Source organism: Chiloscyllium plagiosum, chromosome 3, assembly GCF_004010195.1.
Source record: "Chiloscyllium plagiosum isolate BGI_BamShark_2017 chromosome 3, ASM401019v2, whole genome shotgun sequence".
Taxonomy (NCBI): domain Eukaryota; kingdom Metazoa; phylum Chordata; class Chondrichthyes; order Orectolobiformes; family Hemiscylliidae; genus Chiloscyllium; species Chiloscyllium plagiosum.
In genome coordinates this window covers 49,861,113-49,888,359 of record NC_057712.1, presented here as the reverse complement: position 1 = coordinate 49,888,359, position 27,247 = coordinate 49,861,113, and the positions used below count along the sequence as shown (strand labels likewise).

Sequence of the window (27,247 nt, the reverse complement as noted above, 5' to 3'; positions counted from 1 at the left end):
TTGCCCATAGTTTCAAGGGATGTGCAGGCTAGGCGGGTTAGCCATGGGACATGCAGGCTTAGGGTGGGTCTGAGAATCCTGTGGTGGACTTGGTGGAACGAAAGGCTTAATTCCACTTTGATTCAATGAGAAGGAAGAGGAAATGAAGTCTGATCAGGAGAACATTTGGAATGTCTTCAGGAAACAACGACAGGGCTGTGGAGCTCAGCAGTAGATAAACTAAGGCCAAAATGGAGATGGGCAATGTTCTAGAGAGGAGATTAGGTGATCTTTCTGTTATTAAAAACATGATGTTGAAAACTTAGCATGAAAGATTGTACTTCTAAAGCATGAATTGCATGTAATCTAAAATGATTTGCATATTTTCAACAGTATATATGGATATAAACCTAATAACTTAGAGCACCTTGAGTTCTTCAGTTAAATTTCATGAGAGTGTCATAAGAAACATAAAGATGTACAGCACGGAAACAGACCCTTCAGTTCACCTCGTCCATGCCGACCAGATATCCCAACCCAATCTAGTCCCACCTGCCAGCACCTGGCCTATATCCCTCCAAACCCTTCCTATTCATATCCCATTCCAGATTCCTTTTAAATGTTGCAATTGTACTAGCCTCCACCACTTCCTCTGGCAGCTCATTCCACACACGTACCACCCTCTGAGTGAAAAAGTTGCCTCTTAGGTTTCTTTTATATCTTTCCCCTCTCACCCTAAACCTATGCCCTCTAGTTCTGGATTCCCTGACCCAAGGGCAAAGACTTTGTCTATTTATCCTATCCATGCCCCTCATGATTATATAAACCTCCATAAGGTCACCCCTCAGCCTTCAATACTCAAAGTAAAACAGCCCTAGCCTATTCAACCTCTCCCTATAGCTCAAATCCACCAACCCTGGCGACATCCTTGTAAATCTTTTCTGAACCCTTTCAAGTTTCGCAACATCTTTCCGATAGGAAGGAGACCAGAATTGCACGCAATATTCCAAAAGTGGCCTAACCAATGAGCTGTACAGCCGCAACATGACCTCCCAACTCCTGTACTCAATAATCTGACCAATAAAGGAAAGCATACCAAACACCTTCTTCACTATCCTATTTACCTGCGACTCCACTTTCGAGGAGCTATGAACCTGCACTCCAAGGTCTCTTTGTTCAGCAACACTCCCGAGCAGCTTACCATTAAGTGTATAAGTCCTGCTAAGATTTGCTTTCCCGAAATACAGCACCAGGTCAGGCAGCATCCGAGGAGCAGGAAAATCGACGTTTCGGACAAAAGTCCTTCATCTATTCCTGATGAAGGGCTTTTGCCCGAAACGTCGATTTTCCTGCTCCTTGGATGCTGCCTGACCTGCTGTGCTTTTCCAGCACCACTCTGATCTAAACTCTGGTTTCCAGCATCTGCAGTCCTCACTTTTGCCTACTAAACTTACTAACTATACCTTTTATGCTCACATCCAAATCATTTATGTAAACGATGAAGAAAAGTAGTGGACCCAGCAGCGATCCTTGTGGCACTCCACTGGTCACAGGCCTCCGTGACAAGAGTGCTAACCTTTTCTCAGCTGTGTGCGTTCCAACTGGGAATTAATTTGCTTCACATATGAAGGCTTTCTGATTTGCAGTGTGTAAAGATACACCATGACTTAATGGCCATCGCTCCAATTCTTATGTAATGCTGACTTAACAGTTCGCAAGATCAATTTAATAGTTCTTGTTCTCTTTCATTTTCTTCCTCACTCGTTCGCCTCTATTTTCATAGCAGCAGTTATGTTAAAGGAATTTTGGTTGAAAGGATTTGTTCCACATTAGTAAGATGAGCCATCACATGAAGGAAATACAGTGAAATTTTCTGAGCTGGGTAAACCATTTAAATGATCTTCTTAATCAGATTCCTATGAGAGTCACTTTTTTTGCTGTGCTTCTGTCCTGAATGTGCATCAATATTGTAGAATAATGGACTGTAAATCAAATCTAAAATTTTAATCCCAATTTGAAGTGTTTGGCAGATACTCATAAATAATGCATTTCTGTTTGTGCTCAGGTGAATTTAACTTAGAAATGGTAACATATGGGAACTTCATTGGAAAACAAACTCATTGATGTAATGACGTCTGAGATATGTAAATTATAGCAAAATTGTTTCTGTCCTCTGTTTCATCAAGCCTTCACACATCCTGCTGTTTCTTCAAGAATACAATTTTTTTTTAAGAACTGTGCCATTATTAGTAGAAAACAGTTCAGTAATTTTAAATTGCAAAGTGGGTCCCACTGTTATTGGATTAGGATAGTAGTATTAAAAATAATGTGCACTTTAAGTTTTAATATAAATTGAAACGATTGATTGCACATATACTATGTAGTTTTAGTTCTAAAGCTTAAGATATCATTTACATGGTGTCCTGTGGAAAAAAAAGCTGTAAAGTTCATGGAATATTTTTCACATAAAAGATGTGATAAATCATCAAACACACCTCTGAGAATTTCTTTAAATGATCATGTGCAGTAATTATAACGTATCCCGCTGTTTTCAGCAGCCTTTGGTCTTAAAAGATGCAATTACTTTTAAGCTTGAGCTCAAAATGATAACTGATGCTGACAGCCTCGAAACACTATATTTTCTATCTTTTTGTAGTGACATTTGTATTTGATTGCCAGATTGATTTGTGCTTTTAAACTCTGGCCATTAACTTTGTACATTTTTCCTTTCCACCTTCTATGGTTTGTCATTGGCCACCTGTTTAGGTGGCCCCTTCCCGGGTGTAGCTTCTGAAAAAAACAACCCAGTTGCCTGTCAGAGCTTCTATTTTCTATAGCATTTTAAAATTTAAATTACAATTTCAAGGATTACCAATATGAATCATACAATGATTACAGTGTCAATAGAGGCCAGTCATCCCATTAGTTCTATGTTAACCGAAGGCACAACAACGCCTCTTCCTTCTCAGGTGGCTTAGGAAATTTGGCATGTCCACAATGATCCTCACCAACTTCTCCAGATGCACCATAGAAAGCATTCTGTCCGGATGCATAACAGCCTAATATGGCAACTTCTCTGTCCCGGACCATAAGAATCTTGTGTGCACAGTCCCGACCATCACGGAAGCTAAACTCCATTTACACTTCCCGTTGCCACAGAAAGGCTGCCAACGTCATCAAAGACCCCTTCCACCCTGGTAATGCTCTTTACCAATCCCTTCTGATAGGCAGAAATTTGAACACTCGCACCAACAGGTTCAAGAGCAGCAGCTTCCCTGCTGAATGGATGGAGCTCTCTAACTTCAAATAACATTAGTCTTGCTAATGTTAATCTTGCTTTGCGCACTTCCTGTGCAGCCATAACTAGTATACATAGCTCTATCTAAGCACCTTATGATCAACATGTAATTGTTTGCTGTGATTTGCCTGCATTGCTCGCAAACAAAGCTTAGGTGCATGTGACTTCAATAAATCTCGGGTATACCTCACCTCCATCCAGGGCCCCAAACAGTCCTTCCAATTGAGACAGAGGTTCACCTGCCTCTCTTCCAACCTAGTTTACTGCATCAGGTGCGTCCGATGTGGTCGTCTTGACATCGGGGAGACCACATCTAAACTTGGGGAACAGTTCGTCGAGCATCTCAGCTGGGCCCACAGGAGCCAACCCGACCTCTCAGTCACCGTCTATTTTTATTCCCCTTCCCACATGACCATCCTTGGCCTCTTTCATTGCCACAACGAACCAAACTGGGCAGCCTACAGCCCGGAGGACTCAACATTGAGTTCTCCAATTTCAAATAACCTCCCTTCTCATCCCCTCCCCTTCCCTTCTACTCCTTCCTGCCACCAACTGGATTCCTTCTTTCCATTGACCAACCAAGTCATACCCTCTATCTGTCTTCATCTATCCTCATTTCACCACCCTGTCCCCACCAACTCCTTTATCTGCAGCTCCCCCTACACCCACCCCCAGCCCTGAAGAAGGGTTACACCTGAAATGCTGACTTCTCCATCTCCTGATTCTGTCTAGCTTGCTCTGCTCTTCTAGCCTCCTGCCTGTCTACTTTGGATTCACAGACATTTTCCCTGATTACTATACACAAATCGTCACTCTCAACAGTGAATATTGACCTAAAGTATTCATTTAGAATCCTACCAACATCCTCTGATACCATACACAAATTATCACTTAATGAGCCCTCCTTGGTCCCTCATTGTCCTTTTACCCTTAATATAATGTGAAACAACTTAAGATTTTCTTTACTTGGTCTGCATTATCCTTTGATATCTTCTTTTAGCTCTACTAACTTACTTTTTAAATTTCCTGTTGCATATCTCTATCTTGAGTGTTTGGTATTTTGAACCCGCACTATCGGCCATTAGCCTCCTTTTCTCTCTTAATCCAATCCTGTATATTGCTTGATTTCACAAGATTTGATAGTCCCCTTTTCTTTATTGGAATATTTTGGTTCTGTGCTCTCCACATTTCTTTCTTGAACACATCCCACTGTTCTGAGACAGATTTACCAGTACTTTGGCCGTTGCAGTCTTCAAAACTCAATATCAAGTTCAATAATTTTAGGGTTTAACAACCTTTTCTCATATCCTTTACCCACCCTCACATTCCAGGCATTGTTATGACTTGGGCTGCATTCAGCAGATCCAATCCATTTTAACTAATTATGGTCCCCATTATCAGCATTTCTCCTTTTGTGGCACACATTATCTATCCCTTTCTATCCCTCTGAGCTCCATCTTCACCCATCCATTGTATATGTACCACCTCTTCCTAGATATTACCAGTTCTGATGAAGAGTCAGTAGACCTGAAATGTTGACTCTTCTTTCTCTCTACAAATGCTACCAGACCTCCTGAGTTTCTCCAGCAATTTCTCTTTTTGTTTCAGATTTCCAGCATCTGCAGTTTTTAGTTTCATTTTACTTAAGCTTTTTTTGTTGCTGACTACCTTGTCAAGTTGAAGCTGAGGTTTTGAGCCCTGATTCTGAGCCTAAACTATCCTGTTTCTGACTCCCTCACTCTGCTTAGATGAAGCTGAAGTACTGGTCCCTGATCCTATATATTATACACATTATTTATCCTGTTGCTGACTCCCTTTCTCCACTCAGTTGAAGCCGAAAATTAAAAGCAAGTAATGTAGCTGGATTTTCTTAACCTAACAAAATGTGAATTTATTACCTAAAAATTAGTAACACAACCCACATCGACATACCAAAAATATAAAAGTTAAAGGAGACTAGGAGGACAAATAAAGGTAATAGTTTGACCAGAACAAATTCTGTGGAACAGAATAAAAGTATCATGAGAAGTAGAAACTCTTCAGAAGGTAAATGAATAAAAGATGCCAAACCGAGTTTGGAAGAATTTGGTGTATGCACTGAGGTACCAGAAAGGAAAAAGCCAATTGTATGTGTTCGTTTCTGAGGTAGCTGAACAACTTGGAGTTGTAAATATTTGGGTGAGAAGCCTTCAAACCTCTGGAAAGGGAGCTGTTTTGGTTTGCAGTAAAGAGCATCTCATTCTTGAAAATAAAGTTTATTTTCCTTTATCAGTTTCTATAAGTTGTGACTTCTAATTAACCAGACAGAGACCTTTATAAGTATGAACCGGTCATCCTGCGCTTCCTGCACTCAAATGAAAGTGATGATTGAGAAGCAATGATCTGCTCAGTTAAATGATTATTTCAGCAAACCCTGTGGATGAACACAGAATTGCTTTCCCTGTTTTGACTTCCCTCCATGTTATTTTTGTGTCCATTTGTGACTGCCTGCATGTGTGTATAAGGGGGAATTTATAAGGGATTAGAGGTTTAACTAGTCGAGCTATCTGCGAGTAGTTCACTTGTAACTAGAGTGTGTTTATTTGTAATAAATGTAATTCTTGGTAAGTGTAGTAACCTGACTTGAGCTTTCTGTCAACCTAAAAGACTGGTAGATTTTGGAATCCTGTGTATTTTTTTAAAATCTTCAACTTCACTGATGGTTTCAAGAATAGCAGGGCATGATTTCCAGTTCACTGCAGTGAGACATAACACAACCCAAGTTGTATAAAAGCAATATATTGCAGTTGTTGGAAATCTGAAACAATGTAGAGAATGTTGGAGAAACTCAGTAGGTCCGGAGAGAGAGAAAGATGTTAACATTTTGAGTCCAGTATGATTCTTTGTCACGACAGTTGTGCTCTGTTGAAAGACAGATTATATAATGTAGTTTACGTTTGTATTGCTGTCCATGTCCTAATGAGTACAAGATAAAAAAAAGCTCTAATGACATGTGTCTTTCTTTCATCGTCCCCTTATTTGGAATATCACCATAAATCTTTAACATCCATCTGAGAGAGGAGACATGGCCTTGATTTAATGTCTTGTCTGAAAGGTAGCCCATCCAACAATGCAGACTCCCTCAGTAAAGCACTAGAGTGTCTCCCTTTACCTTTGTATTCATGTCCATGAGTAGAATTTGTCCTCACAACCTTCTGACCCAGGGCTATTGCTGATAAATTATTTACCTTTAATCATAAGATTTGAAACGTTGATAACATTTGTGAGATTATTTTTAATTGCCTTAGTTTGAGTTTTATGAAAAATCATGTTTTAAGTTTCCTTTCACAGCTCTAAACCTTCAACTTACACTGTATTTGCTCTGTAGTTTTTATATTCTTCCTTTAATGTGATGCCCAATGCAGTCTGCAGTGCTCCCAGCTAAGACCTGTGTAAGTCTAATATTATCTCATAAATCCTGTATTGTATGCTTTGAAGCTTCATTGCAGGGAAGAAAAAGATAAATAATTGTATGCTGCTCCCATTTATGCACTCACTTTCTGATACCCAGCAGCTATTCCAAGGTCAAAGTAGGATTCAATACTGTTGTCTTTGAGATGGGAACTTTGGAGACACAGTTCACATAAATAGTTCAAAGCCTTATCAGTGCTCTAACTAGCATCAGATTAGCTTTGTTAGTCATTGAAATTGCTGAAGTTACAGTACAAGAAGGAGTTTCTTCTTTCGCTATTGTCAATTTTTGCTCTGTTAATTAAAAAAAATGGGACTGCATAGTAACAATCCAGCAAGTGGGATATCTGGCTATCAGTTGCTCCTTGCATGAGTGTTTCGTTTGTAATTTTTCTGTCATTAGTGAAACCTAAGAAGCTAGGATAGGAACAACACTCACTAGCAGCTGCAGTTACGTTCAACATTGGATAAGTAGTGAACTGGGGTATGGAATGATGATACTGTTTTATTCAATATCTGCATTGATCTTTGAACCTATTTTTTCACAGATAAGCCGAAGCAGATATTTTGTAGGTCAATGGCTTTTGAAATTTAACCTTAAGTAGAATTTGCTAGTTATTGTCCAATTGTAAGTGCGGTTATATCTTAACTGAATTTACTCTTCATAACAGCCTCAGTATTATACTGTTTAAATTATGGAAGTAGACCATACAATGCATGACACCTAGGCTGTAACCAAACCCATTTGTCAATTGGAACAACTTTTAACCTTTTATGAAAACTCTGACTTAAATTATGACTTGAGTAATTAATTTGTGGAATATATCCAAAACTGCCTGGGACAGTTTAAGAAAGTGACCTTGAACAAGTCAAGATACTCAACAGAACCCAATTTAAATATTATGTAGATTCTGTATGGGTTGTCAAGTATAGCAGATGGGTTGTCAAATGCTTCATATCCAAAACCCTGGGTTTGATTACATTGCAGTTCTGAGTACCACACCTGAGGAAGGGTAAATTGGCCTTGAAGTCAGTGCAGTGTAGATTTGGACTCTAAGTGTTAAACTGAAGAGATATTACACAGATTAGTGTCATATTCACTGGAATTAAGATGGTTAAAGGGAGATTTCATGAAACCTTTCAATATATTAAGAATAGTTGATAGTATAGATCTGTACTATTTGTGTCATTTAGAGAATGTAGGATGATGGAGCATAATCCAAGAATTGAGCAAGACCTTTTTGAAGTGCAATTAGAAAACATCTCTACAGACAAAGGGTATTGAAGTTTGGCACTCTTTTGTAAACAACAATTAATATTAGATCATTTAGCTTTAAGGATATTATTGCAAGCGTTTTGTTAAGCAGAAGTATTAAGCGATATAGGGCAAAGGCATGTATATATGAGTAGATCATGTAACAGCCATGGATGGTAAAAGACTCAAGGTGCTGAATGGCATATTCTTGTTCCTGCATTGATTATCACTATCAGCATCACAATGTAAGGACATAATCTGTGGTACTCATGGTTATTGCCACTGTTTCTTTTTCCTTGACTGGGCTTATTTAGTTTGCATTGATCGGTGAACAATCTCAAGTTCAGTCTTAACGATAGAAGCTGTTGTCTGAACAGTGTAGTTTATTGCGTGGCAGCAATTAGGTACAAGATACACTAGTTAATTTGGGGCTCTTGTGGCACAGTGATAAGATTCCTACCTCTGAACCAGGAGGCTGTGGTTTGACTCTCACCTGCTTCAGAAGTGTGTAATAATATCTCTGAGAAAGTTGGTTAAAAAATGTTTTCCTTACCTATGGGCCCAGGTTTGAGTTCCACCTGCTCCAGATGTTTGTCATGGCATTTCTGAACAGTTAGCTAGCATTTAGCTAATTAAACATTGTTGTTAAGATTACTGGGAGACCAAGATGATTTGCCATTCCCCTTTCAAGAACCACAGCTATGTTTTCCATTTCCTCACCCAAGAGTTTTGTGATGGCATCACAGTGGATGGACCGTAATACAGTCTCCAGCATTAACTCTTTCAGAACCATTACCTTACATAACAGAATCTTTTCCTCCCAAGAAGGGATATGGAAGATTCCATGAAGGGAAGATATTGGGCAGGTTGGTGTTGAAGTGGAAGATATACCACCATCTGCCACCAAAGGGTACACGTTCCAGGCAGAACGACCATCCCAGATTGACCAGCAACGTCAGCCAGGCAGAACATTGCTTTCCTCGAAGCTGATCCTGGTGGAAGCTCATAGGTGACCACTTAACTGACTGATAGGCTGATTTGATGCAGGAAGGGGTATGATGTATCATCTCCATGCACAAAAGCCGAAGATCCCTCCCTGTGGGTATATTGAGGGGGTGGAGTGAATACTGAGAAAGAAAGCAAAAGCTAGCCAACTTGTAATTGAAGTCACTGTCTCTGTGATTTACACTATGGCACATAAAAATGGTGTGATTATTATAAAAATATTTTTAAAATAATTCAGGTCAACTAATATTTAGAATTTCCAACATCTCTTGTCAAAATATAACTGATCTGGCTTTAATTTTTGCCAGTAGAAAGGATGTACTGCAACTAGTTTGGCAAAAGTTGCAAGTGTGATTCTGGCTTAAGCACAAAGTATTATATCAACTCCACTTTTATGACAGAGATGTCTTTTTGTTAAATATAGAAGATGGACTACTTCCACTTAATTAAAATTCTCCTACTTTAGTTTTTAAAAAATTAAAAATTATTTGTTGCACTTCTGGAGACAGAATATGTAGTTTACAAGCTCTATCAAAGCGATGATCACAGGATTGCACCTCCCAAACAGCTATCTATGCATCTTATCTCTGATTCGTGTTTCTTTGCAGACCCTATTTTGGATTTCAGTTATTGAACTGCTATTGACACTGAAAGGGGAGCAAGAGGAATAAAGTAAATGCACAATTAGTGTCACTTTCGGTTCCATCAGGACAACTTAGAACATAGAACATCGAAAAATACAGCGCAGTACAGGCCCTTTGGCCCTCGATGTTGCGCCGATCCAAGCCCACCCAACCTACACTAGCCCACTATCCTCCATATGCCTATCCAATGCCCGTTTAAATGCCCATAAAGAGGTAGAGTTCACCACTGCTACTGGCAGGGCATTCCATGAACTCACGAGTCGCTGAGTAAAGAATCTACCCCTAACAATACGATTTTCCTTCCATACCAGGCAACATCCTGGTAAACCTCCTCTGCACCCGTTCCAGTGCCTCCACATCCTTCCTATAGTATGGCGACCAAAACTGCACACAATATTCCAGATGCGGCCGTACCAGAGTCTTATACAACTGCATCATGACCTCAGGACTCCGGAACTCAATTCCTCTACCAATAAAAGCCAGTTCGCCATATGCCTTCTTCACCGCACTATTTACCTGGGTGGCAACTTTCAAAGATTTGTGTACATGGACACCAAGATCCCTCTGCTCATCCACACTACCAAGTATCCGTCCGTTAGCCCAGTACCCCATCTTTTTATTACTGTTACCAAAGTGAATCACCTCACACTTAGCTACATTTAACTCCATTTGCCACCTTTCTGCTCAGTTCTGCAGCTTATCTATATCCCGCTGTAACCTGCCACGTCCTTCCTCACTGTCTAAAACTCCGCCGACTTTTGTATCATCCGCAAACTTGCTCACCCAACTTTCTAACCCCTCTTCCAGGTCATTTATAAAGATGACAAACAGCAATGGTCCCAAAACAGATCCTTGCGGAACACCGCTAGTGACGGCACTCCATGAAGAAACTTTGCCATCAACTACTACCCTCTGTCTTCTTCCATCCAGCCAATTCCTAATCCAAACCTCCAACTCATCCTCAATGCCATATCTCCGTATTTTCTGCAGTAGCCTACCATGGGGAGCCTTATCAAACGCCTTACTAAAATCCATATATACCACATCTACCGCTTTCCCCTCATCAACCTCCTTCGTCACCTTTTCAAAGAATTCAATAAGGTTTGTGAGGCACGACTTGCCCTTCACAAAACCATGCTGACTATCCTTGATCACATTATTCCTATCCAGATGTTCATAAATCCTATCCCTTACAATTCTCTCTAAGACTTTGCCCACAACAGAAGTGAGACTCACCGGTCTATAGTTACTAGGGTTATCCCTACTCCCCTTTTTGAACAAGGGAACCAGATTTGCTATCCTCCAGTCTTCTGGCACTATTCCTGTAGACAACGAGGACATAAAAATCAAGGCCAATGGCTCTGCAATCTCCTCCCTTGCTTCCCAGAGAATCCTAGGATAAATGCCATCAGGCCCAGGGGACTTATCAATTTTCACCCTTTCCAGAATTTCCAACACCTCTTCTCTACATACCTCAAAGCCGTCCATTCTAATTAATTGTGACTCAGTATTCACATCGGCTCCAGACTTGACTCCAGACTTACATCTTGGACCAAATATGAAAACACCAGACTTGAATCGTTAACTCTTTCTCCCTCCACATATGTGCCATACCTGCTGAGTTTCTCTAGCATTCCCTATGTTTGTTTCTTTTTTAGCGTCTGCAATATTTTGGTTTTACTTGAATGAACAAAAGAGTTCAATTCCAGATCTGAGGGGAAAGTGACTGTTGTTGACATCAAAGTGGCATTGAATCACGCCTGGCATCAATGAAAACTAACAAAATTGAGGTCAGTAGGAATGGGTGGAAAAAGCTTGCAACTGCTTCGAGTCGTACCTAATATGTGAAGATGGTTGTAATTATTGAATGTCAATTATCTCAATCCTGGGATATGTGAGGTGTTTGCATAGTGGTATTATTACAAGGTTGGTAATTAAAAGGTCCAGGTTCATGCTCTGGGGACCTGGGTTCTGATCCCACCATGACAGCTGGTGGAATTTAAATTTTATTAAGTGAAAACTAATCTCTTTATAATTGTGATCGTGGTGCAGTTATCACTTATTGTAAAAACAAAATTCTTTTCAATACCTAACTACCCGCTGACCATCAGTTCAATGGCAACTAGGGATAGGCAACAAATTATGGCTTTGCCATCAACGCTCAATCCCTCAAAGAAGTTTCAAAAAAATCACTGCAGAAGTTCATCAGCGCAGTTTGCTGGACCAAAACATCATCAGCTGCTTCATCAATGAGCTTCCCTTGATTAAATGCCAAATGTTTAGGCTTTGGCTAATGATTGCACACTTCAATTCTATTAACTGATCAGATAAGGATGGAATCTATGTCTGGAAGCAGCAAGGATTGGACTGATGAGTAGCAAGGAACATTTGTGTGACGTAAGTGCCAGACGTGAACATCTTCAACCAGAGAATCTTAACTCTCAACAAGTCAGTCCTCTTCATATTCAGTGACATTACTATGATTGAATCGCTCACCATTGGCCAGAAATTTAACCAGGCCAGCCATATAAATGAGTAAAGCTCCATAACTCCCCTCCATATTCCTCAAAGACTTTCGTTGCTGGCAAGTGTGAAATGTAACTAAATGCCTTCTAATTGTGAGTGCAGCTCGAAGAACACTCAAGAAGCTCGATACCTTCAGGGGAACATGGCCCATTTGATCAGTACGCCACCATCACTTGAAGTGTTCAGTCCCTCCAAACCTGTTGCACACGGCAGCAGTGGTGTATCATCTGCAGATGAGCTGTGGCAACTCATCAAACCTCATTCGATTGCACCTTCCAAACCTGCAACCTCTGCTACCTGGAAGAACAAGGGCAGAGGATGGCTGAGCAAGTCTTGTTCTGCAAATGCTTCACCATTCTCACTTGAAAATAATTCATTCATCATCATGGAGTCAAAATCCTGGAACTTAATCAATTAAATGCTCATTGATGCTACATCCTATGAATATGTTTTCATTGTCCATACTGGACAGCGTCTAGTTATTTATTTGTGGGGATGATGTCTTAGTTTATTTTCAGGCAGCACTACAAGTTAATTACTTGAGGATTTTCCTCCTGCCATTGAATTGCTGGTTGCGTAAGGGCATTTGGGGCTCGGCTTATTTAATCCACAAGTGAAAACACTCTGAACCTTTCGAAAGGCTAACACGTTTTTTAATAAACTAGAACATAAAGTCAATTAAATTTAGAGTTTGCGAGCAAGCACGATAAACTTGTGATTTATTTGGTTGTGATGGATTCTATTTCAATGAAGTCGGGTATTTTGGCAAGTATTGTACTAGACGTTTTCTGCATTATTTATTCAGTTCTCATGGTTTGCTGATCACGCACCTTTTGAAGCTGCATCTTCCATGTTCTCATTATGAAGATTTGATTTAGTTTCTAAAGATGACCTTTAAAATTTCTGATATTTTGCCTTACTTTACATCCCTTAGATACTTGGACACTGTATTGCAGATGCACTTGCTGTTTTTTAAACCATGGATTTTTGTAAATTAATTTTACTTTTAACTTTAAAACCATTTGCTGTTTGATAGTGGCATTTTGCTGACAGCAATTTAGGACTATCTTTTGGGAAATCTTCACATACTTGAGGGCAAATTAGCCTGGTGAAAGAATAATTACTACTTTAACATATACTGCTTCAATTCAGAGCACGCATAAAGGTACACATTTTTAATCATTGCTTTTTTACTCAGTGCAAATAGAGTGGAATGTGAACCTAAATTGTAATGTTCCTGTTACATCATAGAAAAGTTGACAGCTTCATTTTTTTAGCCTCTCTTTTCATCAGCTAACCTTTTCCGTCAGATGTTCTGATCTGAGTAAATATGTATATATTGGGAAGAATATGCTACTACTTTTTAAATGCATTCGAATTACAGTACCTATCGTAACTGTTTTCTTTCACAACCCTCACCAAACTTAAGTTTCACATTATTTTGAGGTTGTTGATTAAAATATGGCTGCAGTAACTTGTGGGGAGTAGCTGTAGAGGTAGAACATCAGTTTGCATAGGTTACCGTTTATCTGTAATCTGTGTAGGTTATTCTGCTATAATGTGTATTTTGTTAATGCAAATTTGCTATAATGCGATTGATGAATTGGGGGACTCTGTTTCTATAGCGTAAACCTTTAAAGTGCATATCGGTTATAATGCAGTTTTGGCCCCATTAGTTTAAATGTTGTTGCTACTACATGATTTTCTTATAATATGTTTCATGAAAGTAGAACTATCAAGTGAGAGCAGAACTGACTGTATCTACACTGCTTTTCCTCCGCTACATCGATAACTGTATCGGCGCTACCTCGTACTCTCACGAGGAGGTTGAACAGTTCATCCACTTTACTAATGCCTTCCACCCCGACCTCAAATTTACCTGGACCATCTCAGACTCCTCCCTCCCCTTCCTAGACCTCTCCATTTCTATCTCGGATGACCGACTCAACACGGATGTTTATTATAAATCGACTGACTCCCACAGCTACCTGGATTGCACCTCCTCCCACCCTCCCCCCTGTAAAAACGCCATATTCCCAATTCCTTTGCCTCCGTTGCATCTGCACCCAGGAGGGCCAATTCAACTACCGAACAGCCCAAATGGCCTCCTTCTTCAAAGACCACAATTACTCCTCCGACAGAGTCAATGATGCTCTCCACCGCATCTCCTCCACTTCCTGCACTTCCGCCTTTGAACCACATCCCTCCAATCATCACCAGGACAGAACGCCACTGGTCCTCACCTTTCACCCCACCAACCTCCGGATACATCGTATCATCCTCCGTCATTTCCGCCACCTCCAAACAGACCCCACCACCAGGGATATATTTCCCTTCCCGGCACCTTCCCCTGCAACCGCAAGAAATGCAAAACTTGCACCCACACCTCCCCCCTCACTTCCCTCCAAAGCCCCAAGGGATCCTTCCATATCCGTCACAAATTTGCCTGCACTTCCACACGCATCATTTACTGCATCCACTGCACCCGATGTGGCCTCCTATAAATTGGGGAGACAGGCTGCCTACTTGCGGAACGTTTCAGAGAACATCTTTGGAAACCCGCAACAACCAATCCAACCGCCCCGTGGCTGAACACTTTAACTCCCCCTCCCACTCCACCAAGGACATGCAGGTCCTTGACCTCCTCCATTGCCAGACCATGGCAGCACGACGCCTGGAGGAAGAGCACTTCATCTTCTGCTTAGGAACCCTCCAACCACAAGTGATGAATGCAGATTTCTCCACCTTCCTCATTTTCCCTCCCCCCACCTTATCTCAGTCCTAACCCTCGGACTTAGCACCACCTTATTGACCTGCAATCTTCTTCCCGACCTCTCCGCCCCAAACCCTCTCTGGCCTATCACCCTCACCTTAACATCCTTCCACCTATCGCATTCCCAATGCCCCTCCCCCAAGTCCCTCATCCCTACCTTTTATCTTAGCCTGCTTGGCACACCCTCCTCATTCCTGAAGAAGGGCTTATGCCCGAAATGTCGATTCTCCTGCTCCTTTGATGCTGCCTGACACGCTGCGCTTTTCCAGCAATACATTTTTCAGCTCTGATCTCCAGCATCTGAAGTCCTCACTTTCTCCCAGAACTGACTGTATGGCCAGTGCCTTAGTTTCAATATTAACTGAATAGCGCATTCAAGAAAGTCTCTTTTCAGTTGTACTGCACATGTTCATTGAGTATGAAAGATTGGCGAACAGGAGGTTTAAGATTCTCCTTCAATTTAAATGTTTGGGGATAGAGCCCTATTTTCAGTGGAAGACGATGAGGAAATTGAGGAAGAAAGAGGCTAAATGAGCTGCCTCTACTTGTTGAAGCAAATCTCTGGAACATAGATTATATATATTCCCTACAGCGTGGAAACAGGCCCTTCGGCCCAACCAGTCCACACTGACCCTCCGAAGAGTAACCCACCCAGACCCATTTCCTTCTGACTAATGCACCTAACTCTTTGGGCAATTTACCATGGCCAATTCACATGACCTGCACATCTTTGGACTGTGGGAGGAAACTGGAGCACCCGGAGGAAACCCACGCAGACATGGGGAGAATGTGCAAACTCCACACAGACAGTCACCGGAGGCTGGAATCGAACCTGGGACCCTGGTGCTGAGAGGCAGCAGTGCTAACTACTGAGCCACCATGCCGCCCACCATAAACAAAGATAGATGATTTTGTGTGTGCATCCCTTGGGTCATTGTTAATCTTGGGTAGAGATGAATTGATACAAAAATGTATGGGTGAGCAACAAGTGGTTAGTGAAAGGGAATGTATGCACTAGTGAACTCCTATGTGTTACAATGCTATTGTGAAGTGAGTCCTTTTTAATTAATGTTGCTGATTCTCAAATCCCATTGCTTGCCTTTGCAACAGTTGATAAATGACATGGATAGACATTTGACAAATAGCCATACTGGAGAATAATTACCATCACACAAGATTCAGTATGAGTTGTATTATTCTCTTGAAATGCATGAGACTGTTTGAAGATGTTTTTTAGATTGTTGCATAATTGATTTAACAAGATTTTTTGAGGATAATTATAATTTTTAAGAGTATGGCTCAAAAATAAGCTGTAATCTGATTAGTTTTTCCTTTCAATCTGACAGTCAGTTACGCCATATTGTATAGCCAACCTTATTTGAATAACCAAAAGATGTCTTTGGGAAAATATGAAGTAATGGGAAGGTGATGGCCTTGTGGTAGTATCGCTAGACTATTGATCCCGAAACCTAGCTAATGTTCTGGCATCTCGATTCGAAAACTATAATGGCAGATGGTAAAGGTATAACATTCAACATATCTGGAATTAAGAGTCTACTGATGACCATGACACCATTATCAATTGTCAGAAAGACCTCATCAAGCTCACTCATGTCATTCAGGGAAGGAAATCTGCCATTCTCACCTGGTTTGACTTACATGTGACTCCAGACCCACGACAACGTGGTTGACTCTCAGCTGCCGTCTAAAATGGCCGAGCAAGCCACTCAGTTGTATCAGTTGTTACAAAGTCTCAAAAAATAAATGAAACTGTATGAACCACCAGGCATCAACCTAGGCACTAGAAACAACATAAGACGTAGGAACAGAAGTAGACCACCTCGCCCATCAAGCCTGTTCTGTCATTCAGTAAAATCATGGCTGATCTTTTCATGGACTCAGCTCCACTTACCCACCCACTCAACCATAACCTTTAATTCCTTTACTGTTCAAAAAGCTACCTTTGCCTTAAAAAACATTCAACAAGGTAGTCTTAACTGCTTTACTGGGCAGAGAATTCCACAGATTCACAACCATTTGGGTGAAGAGGTTCCTCCTCAACTCAGCCCTAAGGCTGTGTCCCCTCATTCTAGTTTCACCTGTCTGTGAAAACAACCTCCTTCATTTGAGCCTGTCCATTCCATTCATAATTTTCTATGTTTCTATAAGACTCTTTCCCCTCTTTCCCCCCCCCCCCCCATCAATCTTCTAAATTCCAGTGAGTACAGTCCAGGTCTACTCAATCTGTCTTCAAAAGGCAACCTTCCCATTTCTGCACCCCTCAGGTGGTAGTATATCTTTTTTCAAGTAAGGAGACTAAAACTGTACACAGCACCCCAGTTGTGGTCCAATACAGCTGGAGTATTGCCTCCCCAGTTTTAAACTCAATCCCTCTAGCAATGAAGGACAATATTCCATTTGCCTTCTTAATTACCTGCTGCACCTATAAATCAAAAACCAACTTTTTGTGATTCATGCACAGGATGCTCCAGTTCCTCTGCACAGCAGCATGCTGCAACTTTTCACCATTTACATAATAGTCCATTTTGCTGTTATTCCTGCCAGAATGGATGACATCACATTTACCAACATTGTACTCCATCTGCGAGACCCTTGTCCATTCACTTAACCTATCTATATCCCTCTGTATACTTTCAGTGTCCTCTGCACACTGCTTCCTTCTTTGACACACCACACTTGGTCCCCAGTTCTAAATTGTCTATGTAAATTGTAAACAATTGTGGTCCCAATGCTGATCCTGGAGGCACACCACTAGCCACTGATCACTGAATCAGAAAAACACCCATTTATTCCCAACTGTTTACTTTCTGTTAGTTAATCAATCTTCTTTCCATGCTAATACATTACCTGTTACGACATGCGCCTTTATCTTATGCAGCAGTCTTTTGTGTGGTACCTTGTTTAATGTCTTCTAGAGATCCAGATATATGACACCCACCAGTTCTTTATTGCTCACCACGCTTGTAATGTCCTCAAAAATTCCAATAAATTAGTTAAACATGACCTGACTTTCATGAACAACAGCAGAAACAACTGTTGACACTGAAAAGTCCTCCTTACTAATATCTGGGAGCTAGTGGCTAATTGGGAGAGCCTTCTCGCAGACTAGTCAAGCAATGAATGACCCGACAGAGGAATCAATTTGTACCTTATAGGCAATGTACCAGACACAGCCACCATCATCCTTGGATATATTCCAAGACTGGGAATCCATTAAGTGTTATGAGCAATCTGCAACCTCATGGCCCAGCATATCTCCCATTCAACCATTACCATCAAGCCAGGGAATCGATCCTGGTTCAGTGGAGTGTGTGGGAGGACATGCAAATATATCCTCCAGCCATACCAAAAAATAAGGTGTCAACTTGGTGAAAGTACCAAACAGGATTACTTGCATGCCAAACTGCAAGTGATAGCTAGAGCTAAGTGATCCCACTACGAACAGAGCCTAGTTCTGTGACATCGAGAGATGAATTAACCAACTCACTAGAGGAGATCCCAAAATATCTACACACTCAATGATAGAAGAGCCAACATATCAATGTAAAAGATAAGATTAAAGCGTTTACAACAATCTTCAGCGAGATGAATAAGTGTCAATTGGGCGATCTGTCTTGGCCCTCTCCAGTGGTCCCAACATCCCAGACACTAAATTTACCTACCTTGATCCACTCTACATGATATCAAGGAATGCTTGGGAGACACTGGTTATTGCAAAGTTTGTGTGCCCTGATGACATTCTGGCAATAATGGTGAAGACTTGTGCTCCGGAACTTGCTGCTCCCCTAGCAGTACAGTTACAACTCTGGCGTCTATGTGCCAAAATGCAAAATTACTCAGGTAAACAGCAGGTCCAATCCCAACCATATATTTCCATATCTGTCTGTTACTGATCATCAGTAAAGTGATGGAAAGTGTCATCAACAGTGCTATCAGAAGCTGCTCAATGACATCCAGTTTGGGTTCTGCCAGGGCCACTCAACGTCTTACCATATTACAGCTTTAGTTCAAACATGGACCAAAAAGCTGAGTTCCCATGGTGAGGTGAGAGAGACAGCCCTTGACACCAAGATCACATTCAACTGAGTGTGGCATCAAGGAACCCTAGCAGAACTGGAATCAATGAAGCCATGTCTGGTACATGGGCATATGGTTGTGGTTGTTGGAGGTCAGTCATCTTAGTTCCAGGGCAGTTCTTTAGAAGTTCCTCAGGGTCATGTCTTAGGCTGAACCACCTTAAGCTGCTCCATCAATGGCCATCCTTCTATCATAAGGTCAGAAGTGGGGATGTTTGCTGGTGATTGCACACTGCTCAGCAGCATTTGTGACTTCAGATCTGGACAATATCCAGACTTGGACTGACAAGTGGCAAGTAATATTCGCGCAATACAAATGACCGTTTCCAACAAGAGACAATGTAACCCCCGCCTCTTGATATTCAATGGTGTTACCATCACTGAATCCCCTACTATCCACATCCTTTGGGTTACTGTTGACCAAAAATGCAATTGGACTCACTATATAAGTACAGACACAAGAGCAGGTCAGGGGTTAGGAACACTGTGCAGAGTAACTCACCTCCTCACTCCCTAAAGTCTGTTCATCACCTACAAGGCACAAGGCAGGAGTGTGAGGGAATACTCCCCATTTGCTTGATTGGGTGCAGCTCCAACAACGCTCCAGAAGCTTGATGCCATCCAGGACAAAGTAACCTGCTTGATTGGCACCATATCCACAATCATCCACTCCCCTTCACCACTGCCACTCAGTAGCACCAATGTGTACAATATAAAAGATGCACAACAGAAACTCACCAAGGATCCTTAGACAGCACCTTCTGAATCAATGACGACTTCCATCAAGAAAGAAAAGGGCAGCAGGAACATAGGAACACCACCAACCTGTATGATCCCCTCCGAGCTATTCTCCTGACTTGGAAATATGGTGCCGTTCAAATGCTGTTGCTGAGTCAAAGTTCTGGAATTCACTTCCTCAGGGCAATGTGGGTCAATCTATAACGTGTACTGATGCAGTTCAAGAAAGCAGCTCACCCCGCCAACCCGACACCATCCTAACTCTACCGTCCCAACTCTGGAACCCAGGAAAGTATGTTTGAGCTTGCTACGGTATTTTTACATGGCAGAGTCTGGCTGGGGATGAGGGTTTCAATGAAGAAGAGTGCTGCAGAGGGGCTGTCCCTGCTTGTGAGGGTTGGTATTGTGGCAGGGGTGCCTTTGGGTTGGGATATCTGGTCGGCATGGATGGGTTGGACCGACGAGTCTGTTTCTGTGCTGTACATCTCTATGACTTGGCTCATTAAAGGAAAATACACCAATTGTGCGGAGGTTTTAAATAGCACTTACTTGATGCAAGTCCAAAACTAGAGGGCATAGGTTTAATACGAAAGGGGAAAGATTTAAATAGGACTAGAGGTTGATACGTATGTGGAGTGAGCTGCTAGAGGAAGTGGTAGAGGTGAGTGCAATTACAACATTCAAAAGACGTTTGGATAGGTACATAGATAAGAAAGGTTTAGAGGGATGTGGGCCAAAAGCAGGCATTTGGGACTAGTTTAGTTTAGGAAACCTAGTTGGGGTGGGTGAGTGGGACTGAAGGTCTGTAAGATGCTGTAAGACTCTGACTTATAATGACTTTGGTGCAGGAGTGTAAGATATTGTGTTATAGGTTATCTTTATTAACACACTCACCAGCTCACTATATTCATTAATACTGGGTTCCTGTTCATCCATTCATAAGCATTTACTAACCCGTTGCTTACTACAACACAGTTTCATTCATTCATTAAACCGCGGATCCGTAATATGTTTTACTATCATAAGATAGACCAAATTTAAAACAACCCTTTTTAATCAAACCAACCCTTTCAAATCCAGTATTGCATTTTCACACCTTATAAGCCCTTGCTACAAGCAGTGTTTACATCTGAATAAGTATAGAATATAGAACAATACCATCCTCGCCATCATGTCTCCACGAAACATTATTATACTATTCAGCTCTTACCAAAGATCTCCTGGACCTGAATAGTTTTCAGAACACCAAATAGATTCCCCAATTAGCACTTACTTGTTAAATCCCTTTTAACTGGACCATTATCCTTTTAGGAAACTAACTGTCAAAACAGAGCTTTGGTGAAATTGCATGAATGAATGAAGCCCACACTGGCAAATAGTAAACAAATCTCACAACCCAGCTGCGATAATCAGTTTAATATCCTTTATTTTTAAATTAAGTATAGGTACAGTTTCTAACTTATTTGGTTAAAAATCACACAACACCAGGTTATAGTCCAACAGGTTTATTTGGAAGCACGAGCTTTCAAAGGGCTACTTCCTCATCAGGTGGTCATGGAACAGGACCATAAGAGACAGAATTTATAGCAAAAGTTTACATTTATAACAGAAGTTTTCAGCATGCGGCTGAAATATATTAAACAAACTTAGATTAAGTTTTTCATCTTTTAGAATTAAATCCCATATTAACGAACTGAAACTAGCAAAACCATTCCAAAAAAATTAAAATCTTAATCTGTTTCTTTAATATATTTCAGCTGCATGACACTGTAACCTTTTGCTATAAATGTTGTGTCTTATAGTCCTGCTCCACAACTACCTGATGAAGAAGCAGTGCTTTGAAAGCTAGTGCTTCCAAATAAACCCTGTTGGACTATAACATGGTGTTGTGTGATTTTGTCCACCCAAGTCCAACACCAGCTCCTCCAAACCCTAACTAGTTAGAACATATAAGACCTAGTATTTTTACTAACATTTGCTAACTTAAAAGTCAAAAGAACTAACACGTCTTAATTACGTAAACAGACTAGACAGACACTCTTAATCCCGTCAGAAGTAACAGCCAACACTTAGCACATGTTTTAACCCATCTCCTGTCTCCTGCCTTTCACACCTTTGTGTACTATGTAACACCATAGTAATGGAATTTTAATATATGTAAGAACTGGATGAAGGGACTCTTGTAAGAATTGTATTTTGGGATTCTATTGCCACCTTGAACTTGTAATGCGATTGCTGAATGAAAGAGTCTATTTTTGCCACTCTCAGATTTTGGTCGTTATTTGAATACAATCCCACAGGAGTGATATCAGTCATTGAGAAAGTCCCAGTTCTAACAGAAATATGATATCTGTACTTGGCTGACCACTCCACTTCACCTCTTCTTCCCTTTGATGAGCCATAAAATCCAGTGAAAGAGAATAATCCCTTCCTACAATTCATGATGGCAATTAGCTTGTTCCTCGGGATGGAAAAAAATGTATTTATTTTTAGGACTTCTTGTGACCATCAGATGTCACAAAGCCCTTTGCAGTATTGTTTTAATACAGGTTATGCAAAAGCTGATATGGACTCAGCAAACCTCCACATGTGATACTATATTTTTGTGATGTATATTGAGGAATAAATATTGGCTAAGACCCCGGCATGCATCTGAGGTATCTGAGCTGCATACTGATGGTGGTTGCAGAATTAACTTACGATACTGGAAGTCACTGTCGCATGTGGAAGTCTGTACAGAAGGTAAACAACAGGAATGCTGCTCCATGCAGTTGTTCAAAATAATGCTGTGGGCTGTTTTTCACTCACCAATTATAGTGTAGTCTAATGTCTTATCTGAATGACTGAACCTATGACAAAACAGCACATATATAGTTTACCACATGCTGGGAAGCTGATGCTCCACATCCATCTCCCCTTTGCTTCCAGTATCCTCCACTTCCTCATCCCTAGTTTGTTGACATCAACAGTGCATGCAGATCCTTCCTGAAATCTGCCATGGCTAGTTATCATCATGAGACATTGCAGGAGCCATTTTGCCATTCTGGATGATCACTCGAAAATGAATTTACCATTATGCGTATTTACTTTTGGCATTGGTCAACCTTTTTGGGTTTTGAGTGCTCACTTTGTATATTTTTTCTTCAAGGCTTATGGAATGTCTGCATTGCCATTAAACTTGATAAGAGGTACAAGGAGCGTGGTTTATGAAAGACTTCAGAATACTGAAGACCTTGAAGAAGTGGAACAGCAGGTGGAAAAGATTAAATCCAAGGTTTGGGTAAAAGCATTCATGTCAGTATGCATTATGTTTCAAGATCTTTTAACGATTTTCAAAAGAAAGGATGCGTTGATTCTGAATGTATTTTACTCATTTTCTAAAGTTCACTGGGATCCTGATAATTAAAAACTAATGAGTTAATCTTTGATAAAGGTTCTCCAAAGTTTGCAAATATTTTGGCATTATAATCATAGCACTGCATTAGCGATCAAAAGATTGTGAATTTTAAACCCATCAAAGCACACTGAAAAAGTAAATTGAATTGGTCGAAGCAGGTACACTTAGAACATTTAAAAAACATTTGGACAAGTATATGAATAGGAAATGTTTTGAGGGATATGGGCAAATGGGAGTGGTTTACTTTGATTAACCTGGTCAGCATGGACGAGTTGGACCAAAGGGTCAGCTTCCATGCTGAATGACTAGATTCTGTTCATAGAGTCGTACAATCATTTGTAGATTAGATTAGATTAGATTTAGATTAGATTAGATTTCTTACAGTGTGGAAACAGGCCCTTCGGCCCAACAAGTCCACACCGCCCGCCGAAGCGCAACCCACCCATACCCCTACATTTACCCCTTATCTAACACTACGGGCAATTTAGCATGGCCAATTCACTTGACCTGCACATCTTCGGACAGTGGGAGGAAACCGGAGCACCCGGAGGAAACCCATGCAGACACGGGGAGAACGTGCAAACTTCACACAGTCAGTCGCCTGAGTCGGGAATTGAACCCGGGTCTCTGGCGCTGTGAGGCAGCAGTGCTAACCACTGTGCCACCGTGCCGCCCGTAGGCTGACACAAGTAAAGGAGCTCGAAAGCTGCTGTTACATTTAATTTCCAAATGCTTTCCTAATGATTTTCTACAAGGAATTTTCTACCTACTCCAATCATCCACTGTATTTTTGATTTGGTGCTCTCAGAGAAGCCAGTAAAATATTAACAAGTCAGAGTCACCCAGATCTCTCGTTTTTTTTTAATTTGAAAGGATCAAACATAGTAATTTTGATAGGTGGGTAGGGGCATTGAAAATAGATCAAACATACAATGCTGTCAGAATGGCTGTTGTTTTGGAGGAGTTCAAAGAATTCACTTTCTCACCGGGAGCAGCATGATGGTTCAGTGGTTAGCACTGCTGCCTCACAGTGCCAGGGATCCATCTTCAATTCCAGCCTCAGGTGTCTGTGTGGAGGTTACACGTTCTCCCTGTCTGGGTTTCCTCCGGGTGTTCCAGTTTCATCCCGCAGTCCAATTATACGTAGATTAGGTGGATTGACCATGCTAAGTTGCCTGGAGTGTCCAGGGATGTGTAGGTTAGTTGGATTAGCCATGCAGGGTTACAGGGATAGGGTAGGGAGGTGTTTTTGGTAGGATGCTCTTCAGAGGGTCAGTGTGGATAGAATGGACTAACTGGCCTACTTCCACACTGTAGGGAATGCTATGATCTTGGTTAGTAGTACACACTCATTGTCTTGTGCAGGCTGTAGTTGGGTTTAGATTATAAACAGAGGAAATTTCAGTCAGTACATGTCAGACTCAGGCAATCAGGTACAGTAAATACTGTAAAGTCTCATTTTTCCAAGGCAAAACTGTGAAGGCAATCCTGGCCAAGGTTAGAAGTAAGAAACAGATTGGTAACTAGGAGTTACTCAGTTGAGATCAAATTAGCCAGACTTTTGAAATAAAACACAACAGAAGTCGTCACCCATCATTTTTAAAATTTTATTATTCTAGAAATTCTCAGCCAAGTTTGGAGAGGATTTCCTCAAGATAGTTTTAATTATTCAACTGATGAAAATATGTGGTTACACTGAAAATCATAAAGTATTTTCAAGTATTTCTGGAGAATATCTGCATTATTTTTCCAAATCATATAACTAGTGATCTTTTGCAAATCTTTCAATAAAACATGAAAGGGTTCAGAAAAGATTAACAAGGATATTGCCAGAGTTGGAGGATTTGAGTTATAGGGAGAGGTTGAATAGGCTAGAGCTGTTTTCCCTGGAGTGTCGGAGGCTGTGGAGTGACCTTATAGAGGGTTATAAAATCATGAGGGGCATGAATAGGATAAATAGACAAAGTCTTTTCCCTAAGGTGGAGGAGTCCAGAACTAGAGGGCATAGGTTTAGGGTGAGAGGGGAAAGATATAAAAGAGACCTAAGGGGCAACCTTTTCATGCAGAGGGTGGTACGTGTATGGAATGCCAGAGGAAGTGTTGAAGGCTGGTACAATTGCAACATTTAAAAGGTATCTGGATGTATATATGAATAGGAAGGGTTTGGAGGGATATGGGCCGGGTGATGGCAAGTGGGACTAGATTAGGTTGGGATATCTGGTTGGCAAGGGAAAGTTGGACTGAAGGGTCTGTTTCTGTGCTGTACATCTCTATGACTCTAAAACATTACATTTCGTTAGAATCTACGCAGGAGCATTACGAAGCAAAATATGAAATAGTGCCAATTGAATTAATAGACCAGATAATAAAAAGCTTGGTCAAAGATGTAAGCTTTAAAGAGTGTCATAAAGGAAGAAAACAATATGGAGAAGTGTTGGGAGTGAGTTCCAGAGCTTGGAGCCTTGGCAGCTGAAAGCATAGTCATAATGTTGGAGTGATCAAAATCAAGAGTGATCAAGAGGCTGGATTTAGAGGATCATAAGAATTCCAGAGGGTTGTGGGACTGCAGAACATTAGAGGTAAGATTGAAAAAGTCATGGAGATATTTACTAATGTAGTACAGTAAACACAGGATGGTGGGTGAACAGGATTTAGCATGAGTTAGGAGATAGGGTATTAGAGTTTTAGGTGGTCGTGTTTACAGAGGGTATAACAGTAGATGTTAGTCAGGAGGTATGATTGAGGGTTATAGCAGCAATCTTAGAAAGATGAGAATAGGCAGGTTTCATACAGGGATGGTGTGAGGAATTTGGTAGCTCGTCTTGGGTGTCAGATATGACTCCAAGAAGTAAAGTAATTTGGATCTGTATCATACAGCTGCCAAGGAGAGAAAGGAGTTTGTGACTAAGGGGTGGGGTTTGTAGTAGGTGTTGAAGACAATGGCTTCACTCTTCCCAATACTCCCAAAGCCAAACTGGATTGTGTGAAAGTCAGCACATTCTAATATCCAAATTGTAAGCTTGCTTGAATATTTATTTACGTCAGAGAATTAGATTACTTGAAATGTGCCTTATAATGCTCATTGAATTTTCTAACAGTGTGTGGATGGCCGCCCACTTTCCACGGGGGACCGGAAAGCATTACAGAAGCTGCAGGAAAAGTTGCGGACACTTAGAAGAAGAGACAGACACCTGGAAACTGCAGAGAGAAGTTGTTGGTTGAAGTTTTGCTGTGCTCTACGACCCCTTAAGGTGCATTTGGCAGTACACATTACAAATTACTTACTGTAGACACTTTTGTGCATAAAGGTCTGATGTACAAAAACTAATGTCCTTAGGATCAAAACCTATGCCAGAATTTAAACTTTTCCAAATTTTGCACATGAGACTTGTCCCTGTCAGCTAATGGAGTGGGCAACTTTTCATCTACAGATTAGATCAGGCTGTGGGTGGAGAGACATCTTAAAGTCTTGGTTTGTGTGTATGCACAATACTTGCTGATTCCATTCTTTAAGATCAGCCTGAAACTGGCTATGTTTATAAAATCAAAATATTTGACTAAATATTATGATGACACAGGGTAAACCCTTCTGCTAATTAAACCAAAAATACAATGCTTCAGTGGTTAGCACTGCTGCCTCACAGTGCCAGGGACCCAGGTTCAATTTCTGCCTCGGGTGACTGTCTGAGATTACATCGTCAAGTTGTTCAGTCAAATGACAGGTGCCTACATTCACTCTTTCTTAAAGGTACAGTACACGCCTTCAAATTCATAATACTATCAAAAATGGCCAATTTTTGGACAGCTACAGTTTGAATTATGTACCTGAACTTGCATAACTCTTGAATATAATTTCAATAGATGGATATTTTTCTGACTTTGGGCATGGCTTACAACATCGTGGACAAAGTTGGAATTTCTAATGATCATTTGACTCCAGCATCTTCTTGCTGGATTAGTGATGCTGGAAGAGCACAGCAGTTCAGGCAGCATCCAAAGAGCATCAAAATCGACGTTTCGGGCAAAAGCCCTTCATCAGGAATAAAGGCAGTGAGCCTGAAGCGTGGAGAGATAAGCTAGAGGAG

At 41.0% G+C, this 27,247-nt stretch overlaps 1 protein-coding gene across 1 annotated transcript in view; it reads left to right on the top strand.

Moving 5' to 3' along the window:
- lmbrd1 (LMBR1 domain containing 1) overlaps positions 1-27,247 on the top strand; it is a 273,681-nt gene that overhangs the window by 162,921 nt on the left and 83,513 nt on the right. The window contains exons 8-9 of the mRNA XM_043681689.1: positions 22,914-23,039; positions 26,261-26,413. Of these exons, the coding sequence (XP_043537624.1) occupies positions 22,914-23,039; positions 26,261-26,413 (279 nt within the window). The remainder of the gene's footprint in view (positions 1-22,913; positions 23,040-26,260; positions 26,414-27,247) is intronic.